General features: G+C 41.8%; 1 protein-coding gene across 2 annotated transcripts in view; it reads right to left on the bottom strand.

Moving 5' to 3' along the window:
- RFX7 (regulatory factor X7) overlaps positions 1 to 21427 on the bottom strand; it is a 49458-nt gene that overhangs the window by 9903 nt on the left and 18128 nt on the right. The window contains exons 2-7 of one of the 2 annotated variants that reach the window (XM_030955036.1): positions 17780 to 17813; positions 10632 to 10714; positions 9728 to 9850; positions 3648 to 3764; positions 1764 to 1848; positions 871 to 1078 (exon numbers count right to left, since the gene is read on the bottom strand). In XM_030955036.1, the coding sequence (XP_030810896.1) occupies positions 871 to 1078; positions 1764 to 1848; positions 3648 to 3764; positions 9728 to 9837 (520 nt within the window). In that variant the 5' untranslated portion in view covers positions 9838 to 9850; positions 10632 to 10714; positions 17780 to 17813. Of the gene's footprint in view, positions 1 to 870; positions 1079 to 1763; positions 1887 to 2491; positions 3164 to 3647; positions 3765 to 9727; positions 9851 to 10631; positions 10715 to 17779; positions 17814 to 21427 lie in introns of those variants that run through there. The other variant, XM_030955037.1, reaches the window with a different exon arrangement.

Genomic DNA, 21427 nt, shown 5'->3' with positions numbered 1-21427 from the left:
AAGCTACATGAGTTGAAGAGCTGTCCATATACCAAGTGTCCCTTCTAGCAGCATGGCAAGCAGAACAAATGCAGCCAAGGTGTTAGGTCACAGTGGAGCACACAAGGAGCAAAACCCACCACTGGCACCTGTCAGGTCCAAGTTGGAATAAAGGAAAAAGAGCTGGAAGGAAAAAGAACATGATCCAGAAGGGGATCACCTGAACACCACTCTCCATTAAAAATTGTCTCAAGAGGTTGGCCTTGATCTGAAGACAAGCCTATTTATATTTAGCTTGATAGGCCTAGTCAGAACTTCTCAGAGGCAAGTCTGGGGGCATGTTGTGCACCTGCATTTCCCTTCTCATCCTTCATTTTTGTAATTTATTTTATCCACAGTCAGCAAAACACACTAAATGATTGACTGATTTTGAGCATGCAGAAGGAAACAAACCACACCAAAAAATGTGCTCTTGACAGAAAATTGTTTCCAAACTAGGGCAAGTTAGCAGACAGAAACACAGCTACACCAGCAGTCTACCTACAAACCAGCATTGTAACAGTACCAAACTCCTGTTCCAGCCAAGTATGTAAGTTCAGCACAATTACTCACACACCCTGAAGTGCTTTAAAAGACCAGGATCCTCACCAGAGGAATGGGAGGATCACCACCTAAACCTGAGACCAGTGCTGATTTTCAGATCTTTACCCAGACTACCAGCAAGAACAGTAATTTTCAGCAATGTGACTAAAATCACATAAATGAATGCTGAATGCTCAGAGTCAGTGTTAAGGTTTACCCTGAAGAGTAGAGAAGTGCTTTCTCAAACCAAGCTGTTACTACTCTCCACAGGAAGATCCCCCATTTCACCATTCAGCATTATCTCATTACCTGCTGGTGCCCCTGCCATTACTGTTAAAGCTGCCATTGACTTGGTACCAATATAGTGACTTTTGACAAGGAAACGAGCCAATTCCAAGACTGTATCAAAGGGCTGGCTCAGCACTTTCTGGGCCCATTCACAAACAAGGCGGCAGGCTGCAGACACGACTTCCTCATCGGCACTTTGCAGCTGCCCCGACGGCTCTGCTCCATCCAACTAAACCAAACAAACAAAGGAGGAAAGGTTACTTACATTAACAAGGGTCATTAAGGCACGAAAACAAAAACAGAACACAAATTATTATCCGAATCACACCAGAAGCTGGAGTAGTGTTCCAATTTTACATGAAATTATGAAAATGAGATCACAACATTGGTATCTTTCAAAATTAAATGTCTTAACAATAATCTGTGGGTTGTTCCCAAAGGCATTATATGGAATTGACATTTCCGGAAGAAAATCACAGACAGAATCCTAATATTTGGAGCACCAACAATTCATTTCCCCTGTATCCAGAATCTTGTCAACTCAGTAGTCACTATTACCCAGGAACTGTTTCTTTCACTGGGGTATCTCTTCCCTAGCACTGACTTAAAAAAAAATACAGTAAAAGCAAAACAGAATCAGAGTTTAAAATATGTATATGGTAGATAGGAACACTGTGGATATCTACCTCACCTCTCAAATTCGTTTAAGAATATTGCAATTCATCATGAACTTTACAGAAAAAAAAATTAAACAACTCAAAAATAATAAGAATCATAAAGAATATAAGAAACATAAAGAAAAATCTTAAAAGCTGCATATATCTTCACTTTGTTTTGAAAAGTTCTGACAGAAAAACAGCATAATAAATGCTAACTTGCAGAAATAGATATAAATAAGCAAATATATATCATACCCCATCTCCAGTTTTATGAAAGTCAAGGTTGGGCAGTGTTGGCATATGCACAAAAGCCTTCTTCCTCAGTCCACTGTAGCAATATGTGAGCAACAATTAAGGTCTACATTGTCTGCTTGTTAGCTGGGGGATAGGAAAGAAGAGCAGTAATTCCTCTGATAACCCTCATAAGCTTCAAAAGCCAACTCAACACAGAACTAAGAATTCCTGTCATTAGCATGATCTCACAGCCAGTGAGAATCAAAAGTCCATCAATGGCTGAATTCTTGGCTAGGTAATTGGGTTTCTCAATCCATGCAGAGATGCTGGGTACGATTAATTTCATTTGATGACTTAGAACAAGCACTGAACCATTCCAGGCAGCTTCAACTAGCTACTCAACATTCAAATCATTAACATGAATTTTGACTAAACTCTCTTTCTAAAACAAGATGGGAGAATTAAGAAAAAAAAAGAAAAATAGTTAATCACTATTAAAAAATGCATTCTCGAACTTAGGTTCTACTTTGTTTCCTTCTCCTGAAGGACTTCCTCAAACTGAAGTTTCCCAGGACAAAATAAAGTGCCCAATGAGTGCATTTCTTCCTAAGATTTCACACTATTTTTGATGCACTCTCTCCTCAGCCATAATAATTTTTCTGTGAAAATATAAAGACCCAGACTTTTTCTTACACCGATCTCATCAAATCGGTACACAAAAATATGCTCCCTTTATTATGTGTACTCACTTGTTTATAGGTCTAAAAATCAAATCAGCCTTTTATTTCCAATCCACAGCATCAGTCTGGGAGTTCAAACACAGTGTCTTTTCTCCATGATACAAAAATCCTTTCCAGGATCACTAATTTTTCACATTCTGTAAACATGTCTGGATTCTTTCCTAAGTCATGTAGTTTGCAATTGCTTGCATTAACCTGGATGGAGCATAATTACAGTAAAAGAAATCTAAGGAGCCTGGGAATTATGGTAGGTGTGAGACAAGGTCACATTTTCATCATTCTGAATTAGAAACATTGAAAATAGAACTTAAAGAGATCCCCTGGGTCAAGCTACAATTACATCGTATGAGTTCTTCCTTAAGACTTCTCTAGCTCTATCCAAACACGAGCACTAAGTTTCAGATTTCATTGCTAGATAATCCAACACTGTATTTTATGAAACAGTTTAACTGACACAAAAGTTCTCCATTTACTACAGCATGGAAGGTTTTTTTCCCCTCAATGGAAGACAAGCAATTCTGGGCTGCCTGCTAGCATTTAATTGCCTAAGTGCATGCTTCAAGTGAGACCTGGCAAAGGCCAGTATCACAGCACATCCATATCATTACTGTTACTTCTTTTGAGTGGGTTTTAATTAGGGCCTACGAGCACCTCAATGCCTTTTAGCCTTTTCATGCTCTCCCTCCCCCACTTACTGCAAGGGTTTTGCCCACCCAGCACATCAGGATGCAGTGAGAGCCAGCCCTGGGGAATGCAGCAGGTAGGGCATTATTTCACCATGGCTTCTATGGGCTCTCATGGGAAGGTACAATTCTCAGCTCAGAAAAGAAAAAATTCTGACTGATGAAAAAACTAGTTTAAAAATCACTAACAGTTTTTGTTCCTTTATTCCAATATCTCTCTTTGCACTAAATGATAAAACTTTTTTGATGCCTTGCTGCTGTGACAACTAAGCGTCAGAACCTAAATTTAAATACTTGTTTCCAAAGTTACATCTTGCAACCGAACACTACTGCAGCTAATAATTTTTAAAGAACGTTGGAAAAGTGTCGGCATTTTTTATTCAACATTACTTCTACATTTAGCCGGCAGTTAAGCCACAACGACAGATGTTCTCCAGGCAAGAGCTGAACAAGTTTCTGAGAAGCGTTCTAGCAAAGGATATTTTGATTTGCCTCTTGTGCCTAGACGACGGGCCTTCATATTTGGAAAGACATTTTTCATGATCTTTCCAAAGTCAGCAGCACTTAATGGGTGGTAGCCAAGATTGTCACAATAGCTCCTGCAACAAAAAGAAAGAAAGCGTGAATGGAATCGTAGTTAATGCAAGAGGCCAGCCTACACGCTAGACTCCAAAGGTTTTCAAAAGAAACACTTATCCCCGTCCATATTTAGAACCACATTTAACATTAATGAAGCTATCCACAACGAATTGAACACATTAAAAATGTATAAACAGAGCTATTAATATCATAGGTTTTGCCTTGTTCTCTACTGAGTTCAAAGACAAGTCATGTGGAGACATAACAAGCAGTGGCACTATCTAGAGCACAGCTGAGATTTACTCCACGTCTGGGTTTGAAGCATACGTTTCAATTCACATATTTCAGGACATAATAAAGCAGAGTCCCTGTTCTAGCCAGAAGCACAGCTTGAGTGTGGTAAGGCCTGCAGGAATATTTGAAAAGCAGTAGGTAAGAGATGTGTCAGTGTCCAGAGAAAGATTCTGCATATACAACTTCTATTTAATAGACCTCAACAGAACTAAACTTAAAAGATGCCTTCCCAGGGAACCAGCTTTATAGGTGTAACATAAGCACATATTGAGGACCCAGTCCTCCTACTAATGTGGCTCTATTGAACCATGAGCTGCTTGATTATAGATAACCCTATTTAACTGTCCTAAATTAACAGAGATTCCAACTGCTGCAAATGAAGATTGCCATGCAGCTCAGTATACAACATGAGAAGATGTAGGGCAATAAAGAAACAAAATGTAATTATTTTGCTATCTTTACTTGTTCTAGTAAAATTGGAAGGCAGGTAACAGTGCCCTTCTCAAAAACAGCAAAAGGAATTCTGTTTCAGCACATGAGACATTTAAAAAATACGTTCTTGAGGCAGAGAACAAGAACTGTTGATTTTGCTGCAAAAGGTGAATGTTCTGGAAAATCAGAAACAGAAGGCAAAGGAGAAAACCAGGACCTGCTCTGGAAGTGCTTAAGGCAGCACGAAGACAGCAACTCCCTGCACTGTTACACAGACATTAATGTGCTGTGGCCTAAAATGCACCAGTAAAAAACCTTCTCAGTGAGATTCCCAACAGCCACAGCATCAACAGGAGATAGCAACGACCTCGTTTCCTGTGAGAAGTCCTACCAGCAATACACAAAACCAACCTGCCTCTGAAAAGGTGACTGTACATGATCAGTGTGGTTACCACCAAGAGTGCAGAGAAACAATGACTTCACAGCCCACAGCTGCCTCTAATCAGGTGCACACACACAAACCAACCTCAGAAAGTCAGGCAGATGCAAAGCAAAAGCAGCAGTCTGAAACAGATGCTTCACCCCCAGCATCACCTAGGAACAATCTGCATCCCAGTGGGCCAGTCAAAATGTCTTCTCTTCAAGTTGTAGCTCTGTAGAAAGCTGCATGTATTTCTTGAGATACTTCCACTACCTTACCTTCTCAGTAAAAATATTGATTACTACAGAGCAAGTATCTGCTGCTTTCACCCTGGCTGTATGTTGGTATCCTCCACTTGGAGAGTACCACCACAAATTTAATGTTTTTGATGAAGACTAACAGCAACATTTACACTCTTAGGTGCTGACACTCCCCTGCAGAGCCTCCTCACCACATCCAAACCAGAAGACAATGCCTACAACTGGTACACAGTAAGGCATCAGTCTAGTTTCTATGGAACATCAAGAAGCTTTATATGCAATTTCTATACCAACACATTTCATTTCAACATATGTCACTCACAGAAGCTGGTTTCCAGATATGTCCCTTTGAAGTTATTACAAAGGAATTCCTCGCTGCCTCACTGTACCCTCACAGGAATCAGGCATTGCTCCATGTTTAATAAATAGATCTCTGTGTGCTTTTTGTCCCTAGCATCTTGCCAGGCCTCCATGGATTCAAACTTCAGTCTGAAAATTCCTGAATGGAGGGTCTTTGTTGCTTACTGATGCTGATTACAAGACTTTAAATCTTAAATATCATTCAAAGGAAGACTCTCTGAATTTCTCTGCCATAGACAGCAGTATCTTTGATTGAAACTCAACAATGTCAGCAAAATAAAGTAAAAAAAAACAACAAAAAAAACCCAAACTAGCAAAAGACCAGGATGAGGGACCTATTGTTAACTTCAAAGTTAACATTATTTCCCCCTTAAGAGAAAATAAATAAATTAAAAGGGAATAAAATTATCAATTCCTCAAGTCTAGCACATCTGCTGTAAGCCAATCACTTCCTAGCAGCAAGAACATACAGTCTAAATGGTCCCCTCATATCCACAGTGGAAGCTCCTGCAAGCCTGTAAATTCTGAGCTATCAGTATTATCATGGAATTTCAGCCTTCAGACAGATCATCCTCCATGGCCCTTCCCCCTCCTGGCTTGGCGGAGAACCCTCCACGTCCATCTGTGGTCTCTCATTGACTTGACAGGACATAGCAGGAGTCTCTCCCCTGAAGCTCTTCTCTCTGCTCCTTGCACTCTTGGCACATGGCTGAGCCCAGGAGCTGTTTTGCTCTTGGAAGTGTGGGTGGGAAACAGAGGGGGGGAGGGAAGGTCTGGGCAGAGACAGGAATGACAACGGACATGCGGTTGCTTTGTTCCTTTGTACAGAGCTCCCCATCATGATAAGCAGAAAAGGCTTTTTTTTGGGGGGGTAAAATCTTCGAATTGAATGTACTCCAGACATAAAATACACCGAATTAAAACACACAAAAAAATTAACCTAGAAGCTGATGAAGAGAGGCTATGCAGCCCAGCTTACACAGCTTCCTGGGCAGAAAAAATCAGCATGAATAGCAAATGATAAAGAACCTATTGAATGAAACAAAACAGAGTTCTTGGTTTATCCAACCCCCAAAACAACTCCAAAAATAGGTTAGAGTCAAGAACCTCAGAAAGATGTAGGCTCTCATTAGACTGACAAATAATGCTGGCACATAAATGAGTCCTTATAATCAGGTAAGATAGAAACCAGATGTCTGAAAACCACTAGAGAAATGAAATTGCAGGTCAGCCTCCCAGGAGCAGCAGCAGAAGTGAGAAACAACTGTTTTAAGAGGAGTTCGATTGGCTTCCAAAGGAATTCTACGGGTAGTTGCTTAAGACATGGGACTAGACTTCGCAACACAATAGGTCCCATCCTATTCCTATCAGGGAATTTTATATAAAAACCCTGGCTAAGCACAACCCAACAAGATTAGTATGTACCTTGTGTCCTTGATGTGTTCAACAGACATGGTATATCTATACCTACTGCCTCTTCTGTGTTAGCTTCTGAATATTCTTCTAACTTGGTGGTTAATATTCTTAACACTTAGTGCTTATAATCTATGCATCAGGTGGCACCCAGTGGCCTAGCAGCCAGTAAAGCAAGGATTAATGATTTACAGACTAAAGGAAAGAGATACAGGATGACTCAAAGACCTCCTAATCCATATTAAGTGTATCAAGTGAATCTTCAGGACACCAAACTTAAATATGAATGACTTTCATCCCTTGCGTCACGGCAGCGGAAGTAAGATAAGAGAACTCAAGTGTTTACTGAAAGCTCAACAAATCATTTTGTGGGCAAGTAAGGATTTTGTCTGCATAAATACTGCAGGACTGCATTTAGATTTGAAATCTTAGTTCTCTAAACTCAGCTAAATCTACACATGGCAGCATGCAGAAGGATGTTTTCTAATAGGGACAAGATACCCAAGTAAAATTGACTTACATGAAAACACTGAAAGGATCTAATGGGAAGCAGCATCCATTGACTGCAGGCTGGATAATGTGCTGGGCACTTCCCCTTGAGCTCCCACACTTTCCAGCCTGTATTCCCACATAACTCCCAGAGGAAGATGGCAGAAGAACTTGGAGCACCTGACAGAAACCCAGCCTCTTAGAGCTCAATGTATTCTGTCAGTACAAGGAGGATCACAGCACAACAAGAGGTGAACCAGCTCCCTTCTACCTCCTTTCTAAAATTCAGCTGCAAGCTCTCAGCCTTCCCAAGTGCTACTGCCTTATATTGTGATGAATTTTAAATTTATTTTACCCCTTTCAAAAGAAAGATGAATCCACTCATTTTTATCCAGATAGAAACATGAATTCACACTTAAATTGAAGAGTAACAAAACAGAAAGAAGAGTCACTGTAGTGAATAAGCCCAGTGAGAAGGGGCTACTGAAATGTGGAGGAGCTGAAAGCACTATGAGCACTTGCCAATGGTGAACACTTGTGCAGTGCAAGCTTCTGTCTTTCCCTCTTCATAGAAAAACAATATGGAAGGTGATGCAGAAGGCTGGTAGTTTTGCAAGATTTATTTTAGCCAAAATTTATGGCAGGAATGAAGATGCTGGTATGATGCAGAAGACTTCTGAAGCCTGGCACTTTTGATTTACACATGCAGAGTGCATGAGCTTGCTTATGTGAGGTCATGCAAGATCCATCTCTGCACACAGAAAAGAGATATGGTAACTGGTTAATATAAGAGAACTGAGTTTTGTGAGGTCTTAGCACCCTTAGGTAAAGAAAAAGGACATATCAAAACTAACTCACATATTTATATGCCTGCTCCCCACATCCCACTCCAAGACTACTTCTCCTTTTGTGTGTAAGAATAGCTCACGAAAATATTCAAAGCAACTGAATGTTTTAAAAACAGAACAGAAGCTTTCAAAGGAGAACAGATTCCAAACATTTGATATTTTCCTGAATATTTGCTTACCACCCTTATTTTGTTAGGGAAAAAAATACAATACACAAATACTTGATGCAGCTACATACAAAGCCATCCAAATTTCACACTCCACAATCTGTAGATGATGATATTTCCGGGCATCTGCAGCTTGGCACAGCATGGAAGCCAAGCAGATTTGTTGCTGAAGCAGGCCATAAATTATTAAATAAGAAATATATTTAAGAATAAGGCTCCCATCATCTCTGTGGTGCACAGCAGCTGCCGCTGTTGCTGTGTGGGCGCGGGCGCTGCTGCGCGGGGATTGGCCGCTGGGCTGTGTCTGTGCCATTGGCTGCGCTGCCCGGCTGCGGCACCGCCCCGGCCCTGCGGAGCTCACAAATAGGTGTGTGCTTGTTTATCAACCCCAGCGCCATCGTGCTTCAGCTCAATCACGGTAAAACACCTCAGCACTGAGAGTTCATTAAAAGGAGGTATTTGCAGAAGGCAGCCCTGCAATAACAATTACTGTGGGGTGAATTCTGTAGGCATTTAGGAGGTGAAGGGATTCAGCTCCCTGCAAATTACAGTAATCGTTCAGATTATGGAAATACTCATACTAGATCATAAATCTGTTATTCATCTTCAGGCAACTGGGCTGAGGATGATTATTTCTTTCCCCCTCCCCCATGGGGTATGTTCTGTAAATGAATTCAAATCCAACTTTCATCAGACAGCTCCCTCTCCCTTGCTTCTAATCGCTTTCTCATTACACGGTAGCTTTGAGACTTGACAACACAGACTCACAGTGGCCTTGGTTACTGGTTTCATACATATTCAGATATATTGTGCCTCTGTAGAAATCAGGTTTGCTGTAGGAAGGTCCAATATTTATGCATTATTCTGGAAAGAAAGGTGTGATGGGCAAGATCATATGTGCAAAACATCTGCATCTATGGGGAACAATTCAACCCCTCACCCTTGTTAAGGCAGTCACACTGGTATGTAAACAAGCAGACCAACACACATGGTAAGACAGTAACTGATGCTTTTTACCTGTGCCACTGCACAAAACAAACCCAATATTCATTCATTCACCTGATACTGATATTCACTCATTAAGAAATACTTGTACCTTTCCTTCAGCAACTGTACATGTAACGCACAATTTAAACATCACAGTCTTATCTCCAGAGGCAGTAGCAATGAATACAGTTTGCCACAGAGCAGCTACTGCACTCTCAGGTACAGCAGCATGGTCCATCACGTGTCCCACACAGCAGTGGGGGACCTGCAGAGCCAGTGTCACAGAGCTAGAGCTGTACACAGGGCACTCACTTGTACTCATCATACACCTCCTGCTTGGGCAGGGACGTCTCGGGGTGCTCCTCCAGGGTGTTGCGTATCCAGGAGAAGGCGTGCATCTGCTGGGCACGGCTGGACGACATGGACAGCTGATCACTGCAGAGACAACCAGCAGGGCTCATCAGCACATGCCTCTGTGGAGGACTTCATAACTGTCTGCCCATACAGGGGGAGAGACACCACAGACACAGGGCCTGCACCTCAGGGATTTACCTATTCCTTGAGCCTTGGGCAGTGGTTTCTCCCTCTTTCATCCACAATTTAACAGACTCCACACTTCAGTTCTTGACTGATACACAGCTGTGAGTACACAGTGACTCTTAAATTTATTATTCCTTACTGGCCACCTCTAAGCTTTTGCCCACTGAGTTTGCCAGCTGTCCTTTGGGAACATCAAGTTTTCCCAGGAGATAGTGTGCTTCCTATAGGCATCTGCCTGCTATAACCATCCTGCTGGAAGAGGTTTATTTTGTGACACTCTGATCTGCAGGCTGGTTTTCTAGAACTTCCTTTAGTCAAATGAGTGTTACCAGAAATACCATCAGTTTTTTCTTTCATCCACCATCACATTGGTGTTGCTATTTTATGACTTCATACATAAACAGTGTAGGAACAATTACACAGACTGTGAAACACTTTCTCTGATGACTCTTTCATTTCAGGATATTTATAATCACAAGCTTTTCATGCAATAAAATATTCTAAAGTTTTAAAAAAACCCAACATCTGATCTTCAGGGGAAAAAAGAGTACTTAATATTTAATAAAGGTTGCTTCTGCTACCAACATGATGTGAATGATTCCTCAGCAGTTAAGTGCCACAGGAAGTAAAGCAAGTTTTCAGTACTAGCTGTGCACTTTTACACTCACACACATACCTTTTGTCTCCATTGTTGGGACCCGAAGGCAGCTGAAGGTAGAGGTAGAGTTTCTCTAGGTCTGTAAACTTCTCAACTTCTTGCTAAATAAGGTGTTTTGGTTTGGAAAAAAAAATAAGGGAGAGAGGTAGGAGAGGAAAAAGCAAGTAAGAATAGTTGAGCTTGACAGCTAAAAACTGTTATCTGACAGTATATCCTAAATAATATAATTTCAAACAAGAATATATTTATTTATGTGAAAGAACATGACTGTGAGCACTATGTGACTGGAAATGTGATTTCCTATTTTATTTGCACACCCTCACCCACCAGAAAGCACTTGTTACAATTACAAAATTCACACGCGATAAAGGCAGAATCTGGAAAAATGTTAACAATGGATTGCTTCTGTAACCAGACATGTAACATGAAAACTTGGTCTTGTCAGAGCACACAAGAAGCACTTCTGAGAAAGCAGAATCACAACCAGCTATGCTGTAACAGCACAGAATGCCAGATGTGACCCTGCAATCCACTCTATTCAGTAATAGTTAAGAGCCATAGACTTTCATTAAGCCATTTAAAACTCTACCTATGTACATATGTACTTTTTTGTTTCCTTTGGAAATCACTTATTGAAACTGTTACTGCACACAAGCCCTTCAGTGAACATCCATCTCAGTTATGCCAGACCCCTCCTCCAGAAATACCAGCTGAGGATCAGACATGAGGGGGAGTTTTACCTGGTGACTGCAGCCAGTGATTGCTACACAGAGACTTTTGGTCATCTGAAACCAGTACATGGACTTCAAAATAGAAGGAAAATCAGAAAAATCAAAATCAGGAAAATCAGTGATAAGCTGCTCAGGGTCTGCCCAGCAGCAGGAAGCAGGGCGTTTCATTTGGGACGATGCTACAGAAGCACTGCCTGAGCTGGTGCACCAGCAGAGTTGGAGACTCACATGATCCTTTTTAAAGTCAGAATACAGCTTCTGGATTACTGCTAATTCTCTTTGTCTTTACTGGTATCTTACTGCCAACGTAACATCATCCAGAAGGAAGAGAAAAGAGGAGGGACCAACATGCAGTGACACCTGGCTCACTTCAGCAATGAGCAGAATGGGGAGTGGGGAAACTAAAAACCTAAACTTCACTTCAAACTGGGGCTCCCTACCAGAGCTAGCCATATCCAGACCAACCTTGCTGGCACAAAACTGAGAGCAGCACATGAAAGAGGAGGTTCCACTTCTTCCTGCCTGACCCAGCCCCTGCACAAGGATTGGTGGGACAGGGTGTGCAGGGAAGGGTGCTGGCAGAGCACAGGGTCCCAATAATCCCAGCCAGCAAACCCCACCCCAGAAGGGCTGCACAGAACGGGGCCACCAGCGATGCCACAGACCTGCCCAGAGCTAAGAGAGACCCTTCCAGCAGCTCACAGGCAACAGACACTGCATGTGCTGCTTTTATAAGCTGCAGCAAACCACAACATTTTGTTGGGTTTTTTTTCCTCTGACAAACTCCTGAAATTTGCTGACACCAATTTCTGTGTGGCTCTACAGCAGCTTACACAGCAGTGGTTGGTGCTCAGACCACCAAGTATCCAGAGAGGTATTTCTTAATAATAAGTGCATTTTGTCAAATTCTCTGTTCTGCCTTTCCTGTATGACTCACAGCATTTAAATTGGTGGGTTTTCCTTTAGCAAGCTCGTTATTGCAAAGTCAACGTTCTCCAAAGAAAGAATTTGCAGAAAATTAATCATTTTTCAGAAGACAGAAATTTAACAGGAAAAAGTGCATTTCATTATTAGACATCCTCTTGTCCAAGGAACTTAGCTCTTTTTGTTTTAAATGGCAAAAGCCCAAGCAGCACACCAAAGGGCACTGTCTGGGTGGGATTACCTTGCACGGTAAGCACTAGTCCATGAGACAAAAGCATCACAGGCAAAATAAATCCCCCCCTCCTCTCCCCATGAGTCTGACACTGAAGTGAAAGACAAGTTCTCCCTTCCAAATCTATGCCTCTATGCAACACAGGAGGCAAGGTTTTAGAAGAAATATTAAACGTTTCATCAAAATACACTGCAGCAGAGGCCATTTCTGTGCCATGCTAGGAGGAAGGGGCTGTGTGGAAGGGCCCTGTCTGAGGCACTCTGCTACATGGGTCCCACCTGCCAACCCCCCTAAATAAATAAAAACAAAACAAAAAAACCCAACAACAGAGGAAAAAATGGACTGTGTTAGCAGAACCTTTTCCAAAGGATGTGAGTGAGCTGGTCACTCTCCCAGGAACAAAACTGCATCCCTACATCTGAGGCTCCTGAGGATTACAGCTGCCTTCCATCCTTGGCAGAGGCAGCTGGAGTGATGTTATCTCACTGTCTGCACTCAAACCCCACTCCTCTCCATGCCTGGCCCTAGGCAGCACTTTCTGCACAACTCCTTCAGCTTCCAGCAACAGTAGCAGGGAAGCCCTGGAAGGCAGGACCTCCTCAGAATGGGAGAGTTAAAAGAAGTCACAGGCAGTTCACAGAGGTAATCCTACCTGGCTGATAATTAGATAAACCTAAGCTTATTAGATGAGACTGAATCTATTTAGAGAAAATCATCTTAAAACTGAAGAAGTGGCAGCAAGGAGATGGAGTGTGACAGTCAGTGCAAGTAGATTTGGAAAAAACTGCATTTTGTTCAGTTAAAATTTGTTAAACAGTGTTTTGTTTAGGCTGTTTTCTCAACTTATTTCTGAAACCCTCAAAACTTGGTTACAGTCTTGATAACTACAGTCTCTTCTTCAATCTCAGCTGACATGCACCAGTTCTCAATGCTAAAGGTCTGGTGAATCCAGTAATAACTGCAGATGTGTTACTGCAATTGTTCAAAGCATCAAGAATTTACAATTTTTTCATGCAGTCAGAATCACAGAATTTGAGAAATTGGAGGAGCACTTCAGCTGCTCTACTAGCTGACCAAGAAGAAAAAGGTTCATTCATTCTTTGTTATCCTTTGTGCTAGGTTGGATGCATATGGAAATAAATAAAAAGAAACAAGAACACAAAATAGTCTACAAATTCCCACCCCAATCCCCAAACAGGTCAACAGTGTGGAAAAAATAGGTCATTAGAGTGGAAGAGAAAAGGAATGATGCCATTTGAGTGGCATCAAAAGGAAGAATGTGATGCTGGCACCACCTTGGACAAACTCCCCTTTGTGCAGCCTGTTAAAGCTCATGCTACTGTTGTTCTAAAAACCACAGAGCCTGAGCAACGTCTGGGGAATCCTTTTCTGCTACTTAAAAAGATCTAAATAAAAATCCTGCTTGAAGTATCCTGACCTTGATTGACTGGTTCTATCACATCAGATGAAGATGGTCTAATTCTCCAAAGGCTATTTATAAACCATATTTCTTGAAGTTGCATTAGCAAAATGCACAAGCATGCTAAAGTTCTTGCAGGACTGAGGTGTAAAGGCAGCACAAAGCATTGCCTCTGGTACTCTGCTCTTCACGCATTACCTTTATTCCCTGCAACTGGAACCTTATAAAACAAAGGAAGATTCAAAGATGGGGAGCAGACAGTGTTCATACTAAGTTTTGCAACTTGGCTTCAATTTAGCCAAAAATCATCAAGCACTCAAAATACCTCCATGATCATATATTCTGAGACAGAAAAACTAAGGACAAAGAATTAAAAACCTCAAGTCACAGCTAAGCAAAGACTTTCAGTAACAGATAAAAGAACAGACATCTCTGCTATTTCTGTTTTGACAGTTACCAAATACAGATAGGTAACTACAGAAATGCACAAAATAAGTAGCAAACAAATTAAACCAACAGATCTGCTCCAAATGAATCTGTCTTTTTGCTGCCTAAGATAGACCTAGAACAAGATTTTCACTGAAACAGATGCAACTTTATCATTTTAATAGGCATTTTGATTGAGCAAAATAAAACATCTGTGAAATAAACCAGGATGACCAAAATTATGTGGGGGAGGGTTTTTTGAAATTAAAATAGCAGGTTTTGATATCTGTTTCCATTCTGGGAGACACTAACTTGCCACTGCAAGTTTCTGCAGCATAAAGAGACAAAGATTTATTTGGCACAAAATGAGGTTAAGGACCTAATCTGTGCTATAGGAAACAGAGTTTATTCATGTTTCTGCTTGAAGCAGAGAACCTAGAGATCTGAACATGAATCTGAACAAAATCAAAGAATATCTTGCAGGGTTCCTGACCTTGGTGGGTTGGTTCTCTCTTCCTGGTTTTCTCTGACTGCTGATCTACTGACAGGTCACAAACATTAGTCAAGCTTGATTTCAAAGTTGTCAAAGGGGATTACCATAGGAAAACTCCAAGCAAAAAAACTGTGCTTTTTCTGGATTGTTTACCTAGTCAGGCCAAACTTTAAATAACATAGAAGAAGAATATAAGAAGAACAATCAGAAGAGCTGCTACTTCTGTAGTGTACACAGTGCAAATGTCATTCAAATTTGAACTATTTCAAATTCCATAATGAAAGTAGAATTACAGGTTATTTCTGTCCTCGAGTTTGGATAAGGGGAGCTGAAGGCCAGGGGCACTCTGCAAGCTTTATGCAAGACACTGTTTTAGAGAGCATAGACTGCTCTTAATATTTCCTTCCACATTTTGATTATTTATAGACAACCATACTCTAATCAAAGTGAAAAAGGCTGTGCCAATGGCAATGTAACCAGCACCTACTGGCAGAAAGGCCCTAAAATTTGTCATACTTCAGCAGAACAAATATCTATTATTTAACAACCAGAACTAAAAATAGCAAAGTAGTCAAGCAATCATCTCCCCATTCTAAGAATAGAGAAACAAAAAGCAAAGGTGAATTACTCTAGGTCAGATGGTTTGTTGGAAATATCACCAAGACAGAAAATAACTAATACTAAAACCACCTTTTTAATTCTAGAAAGCAGCTAATAAATACATTTGATATGCTTTATCTGAGCAGAATCCGGAACATATTTCATGTGCTAAACACTCCAAACAAGCCCTAAAAACACATGGCAGCTTTGTTCTGACAGTGGCCAAGCACAGCTGCCAAGGCTTCCTGGAGCTTCTGTCTGTCTGCTGTAGGGCCCAAGAGACAAGAGGCACCTTTGGTGCCACAGGACTGACGGACACTGCCTCAGCACACCCCACAGCAGCTCTGGTTCCCATCAATCCAGCACTGACCTCTTTTCAGAGCACTAAGGAAAGAAACCTTCTTGCTGAGTGATTATATGGAGCAAACCGTTTTAAAAATTGGGTTCAAAAGTTCACTTCGTATGTGGCTACAAATATAACAAGTGAAATCATAAGAGAATCTACTGCTAGACATGTTTACTACAGTTAAAAAGCTGTTATAATGAATTTTTAATGACTGTTTACACCACAATTCTTGCTAATTATCTTTTTTGGATTGCACAGCACACAATGATTTTCTTATGATCTCCCAGAAAGTGACAGTGTGTCGGGATGTGAGGGGTGCAGTGTAACAAGTTGAAGGCAGGTAACTCCGGACTCTTGTTTGAGCAGCTGCAGTCTCAGGGCTCTTACAGTGCCTGCTTTGCAAAGCCCTCCACACCAGGCTACTGCCATCACCTCTGCTCCTTCCTAGGGCTCTCCCTGCTGAGCTGCGTGAACCTGCCAGCCCAGGAACATTCATGTGCAGCTCTGCACATGGGAGCTGTGACTGGTGCTACCAAAGGGGGGATTCAGAGCTCCACAGCCACAGCCTTTCAGTCCAACATGCAATTTTAGATTCTCTCTTGCAGCTCACAGCTTTCCAAAGCACTTAAAACCACTGAAACAATTTTGCCAGAATTCCGCTAAATTTTGATTTCCTCAAGCTATTCTGATCTTGGATTTCTCTTTTTAAAACCTGAACAGCATTAGATCTACCTTTGCTAACCTAGAGTGACTTTTCCACTGTTGACACAATTCCTCTGAACTCATCAGCAGGACAGACAAGGAGGCATCTGGAACAGAAAATTAGACCATCAGGACACTGCTGCTCCATTCCAGGTCAAAGCATGGAGACTGCTTTGTGTCCAAGACTTCTCTGCCAATCCAGTGGATGAGACCTACCCAATACCCTCAATACAAACTGATAATCCCTACCTCAGTACACAAGGTCCATAAATCTGCAGAATTTAATGCAAAAATAGTCCTAGTGTAATTTCATTTTCTTAAAACAGACTGCCAAAAGTAGATGGCTGGTAAGCCTCCTACTCATTTACTCCCTCTCCCATGCTACTTAGAAACACCTACCCCAACTCCAATTTTTTTTCTACAGAAATACCTGGTGTTAAAAGAGTTTTACAAATGCAGTTCTGCAATCTGTCCTTTTACCACTGAAGATTCACATACAAAATTAAGATCTTAAGGCATCTGTTTGGTGTTCACAAAGGTCAACAAGGAATAAAAGGGACAAAAATTACATTCTGCATCCCTATTCCCACTGGGTGCATCCAAGAACTTTTAAACAGAGGTTAAATGGGGTCCAAAGTTTGTTTGAAACACAGTAAAGCTTTAAATCTTACACAACAATAAATTAAAACATTTTATGGCAAGACAATTCAGTACCACTTGAATTAGCCTTTGATAGTGTGACTTGGAAGAGTATTCTCTGTTAGCTCAGCCATACTATTTGATAGGATCCAGATGGCTGTCTATGACACTTTTTTGTCTTATCCACTGGTACCTTTGGATGAAGTGCTGAAGGTAGCAAGTCAGGATAAGCAATCCCTTCCAGTCCTAAGATTTATTAACTCAAGACTCTGATTTAAAAAAAACTTGCAACCTGCTCACTACTAAAAACAAATAAAACCTCTTTCTGAACTAGTGCTTCCCAAAAATAATATCTTATCACTGACTAGATCCTGTTATTTTCATGCACAGATGAAGACTTTGCAATTCAAGGGCCCTCCTGCTCCAAAAAATGATCTCTCAGCCTTATGCAGCACAGCAGAGCTAACAGGACCTGCAGTGTTGCACATTTCTGGGAAGGGACCTGAGATGGTAACTCATTTTGATCACATTTAGTGGTAGTACCTTCAAATACTGCTAAGGAAAGGCTTCATAATAGCTGTCAGTCTCCAGAGCCATCTATTTTGGTCTTGCAGCTCATTAAATATTGAAAAGCATTCTGGAGTTGTACTTACCAAAATGCAGTCCACTTTAGATTGTACAGTTTTGCTAGATGTGAGGGAAGAGAGAGAGAAGAGAAACACTGAATTAGTCTAAAATCAATGACAAAAACATTACATATTAGAATTTCTATCACTGCACTACAGGCTTTATATCTTGAAATATCCTGCTAGTCTATGGAATTTTTCTGTAGAAAGCCACCCAAACTTAACTGCTTGTTAGAATTCTTGCTTCTTGTTCTTTTACATAAGAACTGCATTTTTAAAATGAAATACCATTGCAACTATTATCCCAAGCTGCAGTGCAGCCAGGACGGATGTCACTACTTTTATTGTAGCTCTTACACAATTCAAATGCATTTGACTTGTTTATCTGTAAACACAATTAACATCCCCTTCTCCCCATGCTTCAGTAAATCCCACCACTTCAAGGCATGGATTTCTAGCTTTCCAAAGAGCTGCTACAAGGCACATAGCTGTTATTCCACTGGCAACTCTGGACTTTTCCAAGTTAGTCTCTCTACCTCCCAGCTGGCTTATTAAGACTGCACTGGGTGGGGATTCAATAGAAATATGCCAGGAATGACCTCAGTGCATGTGCCAAGGTGGGCAAACAGTATGGAACTTATTATACTTCCTATAAACACACCCATGAGCAGCTCTTGTGTTTCTTAAGGGTGCTGCACTTCACATGCTTCCTCTGACAGCATTAGTTAAAGGCATTTTATCACTGCCCTGAAGAGGAGCAGGAGGTTTCCCATACAGAAAACCCTAGCCTGAGCACATACTGAACAAGCATCAAACAATTTTTTTTTGAGTTCAGAAAGCAATTATTTTCCTGGGTAAAATAAAACATAATTCAATCTCCTTAAACAACAAAACACCTCATAGAAGCTGTTTTACTTCTGTACAGATGCTAAAAAAGCTAGACTAAGTCAGGCACCTGATGGATCTCCTAAAACTATAAGTTAGAAACAAGCAAAACAAATGGCTCTGGTGTCTGGTGGTGATAGGAACCAGCATCTGCTGTTCCATCAGATGCCCAGAGGCAGGAACTTGGTTGCCCTGCTTGTTACACCACTTCCACTCTGAAACAAGACAGTCCAAAAATCTCTTTTGTAGAGGCTGCTAACACTGATGTCCCTTCCCATACAAGAACCACTCAGGTTAAAGTCACAGAATACAATAAAAGCTTTCAACAGGTAAGAACATTTGACAAGTTCACTGAGACAGATCCATCAGCAGACATCCACTTCAGCTGACTTGGTGTAGGAGAAGCCATCAGGTGGGTAGACAGGAACCGCAAGGAGACAGGAGCAGAGCTGCTGGGGATTCTGAAGAACAGGGAGTGCTACGGATGGTAAAATGGAAGCTTTGCCTCGCCTTGGGAAAGATGCTCACATATACTGCAGCAACTGAAGAAGGGAACCTAAATATCATCTCACTCATCAAAAATCACCATCTTACCAGAAAGTCAAAGGGCACTAAGCATGGAAACCTGCTGCTGCTGCATGTTGCCAGTGCATCTGACCCAAAGCTGAGCAAACTGATGGGGACACAGCTGCTCCAGCAGAACTTCTCCACCCTGGACTCCACCACTGCTCCAGCCCTGAGCAAGGTCCCACAGTCCCTGTGCTGCTACAGACAAACAGCCTCTCCTACAACAGTCTCTCCTACAAACAGGAATCAGGCATCTGTACCCATTCCTGTACCCAAACCTCCTGTATGGCTCCACATGACAGCTTATGCAGAAAGGGTGCATAGAGGGCAAGGGAGACAGGGTACAGACACAGGAAACAGTCCAAACAGCCTCTACAGACAACACCATGCACTGGGCTCTTCAGGAGAGCACACTCCAGCCAGCACAGCTTCCCTCCTGCCAACCTGAGCATCAGCATGCCCATCTGCATTAACATCTTCTTCTTGCAAAGAGAAAGAGGCAAGTTGCCAGGAGGCAGCTGGGTAGGAGATCCCTAGAGCTGTCCTTTTATCTCCAACTATCAGTCTGAGTCAGGAAATGTAAACTCTCAAATTTAGTTCAGGCTCTTCCCGTTGTGACCTCTGCTCCTACAGCACCGATCAACAGCGCTGAGAAGCTGCAGCAGAGGAGCAATAACAGGGCCAGGAAATAGAGTTCACTATGTTTCCTTTTTGTAAACTGGTGGCACAAAAAGGAAAGTTCATGTCCCCCTCAAATTCATGTCCTCCAATCTGCAAACAGATGTTGTGACATTGTAAAAGGCAAAGGTCCCACTGCTTGAGCAGGGGTAAGTGTGATCCCTATTTAATAAACAATTTTTCCATCTCCTGCTCCACGCTCTTGAGTATACTGGGAGGACATCTTTAAAATTTGTTAGTGGTAAACTGAGGTTTCTTTCTTCTTAACCATAGCACAGGTAAATGTTGCTTCACTTTATAAAGCTTGTACCTAATGACAAAAATGCTTATTTCCCTTCCAGCAGAGGCAATCCAAGTCAAGCAATGGCAGCCCTGAGGAATGAGCCCTTTGACTGGGACAGTACTGGGAGTGACCTTCTCATGGACCTGAGCACTGCACAGAAACACTCCATTTGGTGACACTGCAGGATACATCCCCAGCTCATCAGAAGATAGAAGGACAAGTGACAAAGGTGGCAAAGGGACAGACATCCCAGTTACGCCTGCCACCTTCGTTTATTTTGCCCCACTTCTTCTCTAGCAGGACATACATGCTTTGAAAGCTGAAGTTTCATTTACAAGTAAGTCAGTCTGCTTCTGTCCCTGTCAAATGCGTCCCTTATCTAATTACTATTGCAATTACAGTGCCTGCAACCAAAAATCTCAACAACCAGGCTGAATCAGGCCCTACACAGAGCCATTTCTAACATCTGGAGGCCATTACCCACATATTTTTGCTACCCATGAGCAGCTGCAGGAGAGCAGCAGGAACTATGTTCTTTCTAATGAAAATAACCATTTGAATCTGTTTGGAACCTAAGCCCATTGGAAACTCAAAAACTGCACCTAAAGCCCACAGCCAGCACTGCCCCTCCTGGAGGCTCATTGCAATTCACCCCACCTAGCAGCACAGCTGCTGTTACTCTCTCTTTCACAGCTCTTCATGATGACAGTATCCCTCAAGTGAAATTAATTCACTTACTTGATGCAGTTTTATTCAGGACAAGATTTGTGATTCTGGGGGTAGCTGTCTCTTGTGAGCAACAACAAATGTGGCTGCTTTTACAGCTGCCTTGGATTTGCCAACTTGTGCCCAATGACCCAACACAATAACCATGGAGCATAAATTTTTATATCAAAACCTTGTATGTGCTCCTCTCCAATCAAAAAATACAGACAGTATCCCAACCACCAAGAGGCATTTATTCAGTGGGTGCCATCCTACTGACTGTTTCAAAGTTAAGGCACACAAGTGACTCAAGAGGGACCCTGTTGTACTGTCTACAGCAATGCTGAAAAATGTCAGCTCTGCTCTGAAAAATGTCAGCGACCAGTGCAGATCAACCTGGCCACTTCTGGTCACCTACTCACCAGCCACTCAAAAACATGCACCCAGCTTCTACTAATCAATAAAACAGCAGAGAAAAGGAGGTTTCTTAGGCTGTGGTTGGAGAAGCAGCACAGGGCAGCTCCCTGCAAAAGCTGCTGTGGATTCTGTCATGGAGA

The sequence above is a fragment of the Camarhynchus parvulus genome, chromosome 10 (genome assembly GCF_901933205.1).
Source record: "Camarhynchus parvulus chromosome 10, STF_HiC, whole genome shotgun sequence".
Lineage (NCBI taxonomy): Eukaryota > Metazoa > Chordata > Aves > Passeriformes > Thraupidae > Camarhynchus > Camarhynchus parvulus.
Note: the sequence above shows the minus strand (reverse complement) of the source record. Positions and strands in the feature narration are given on the sequence as shown.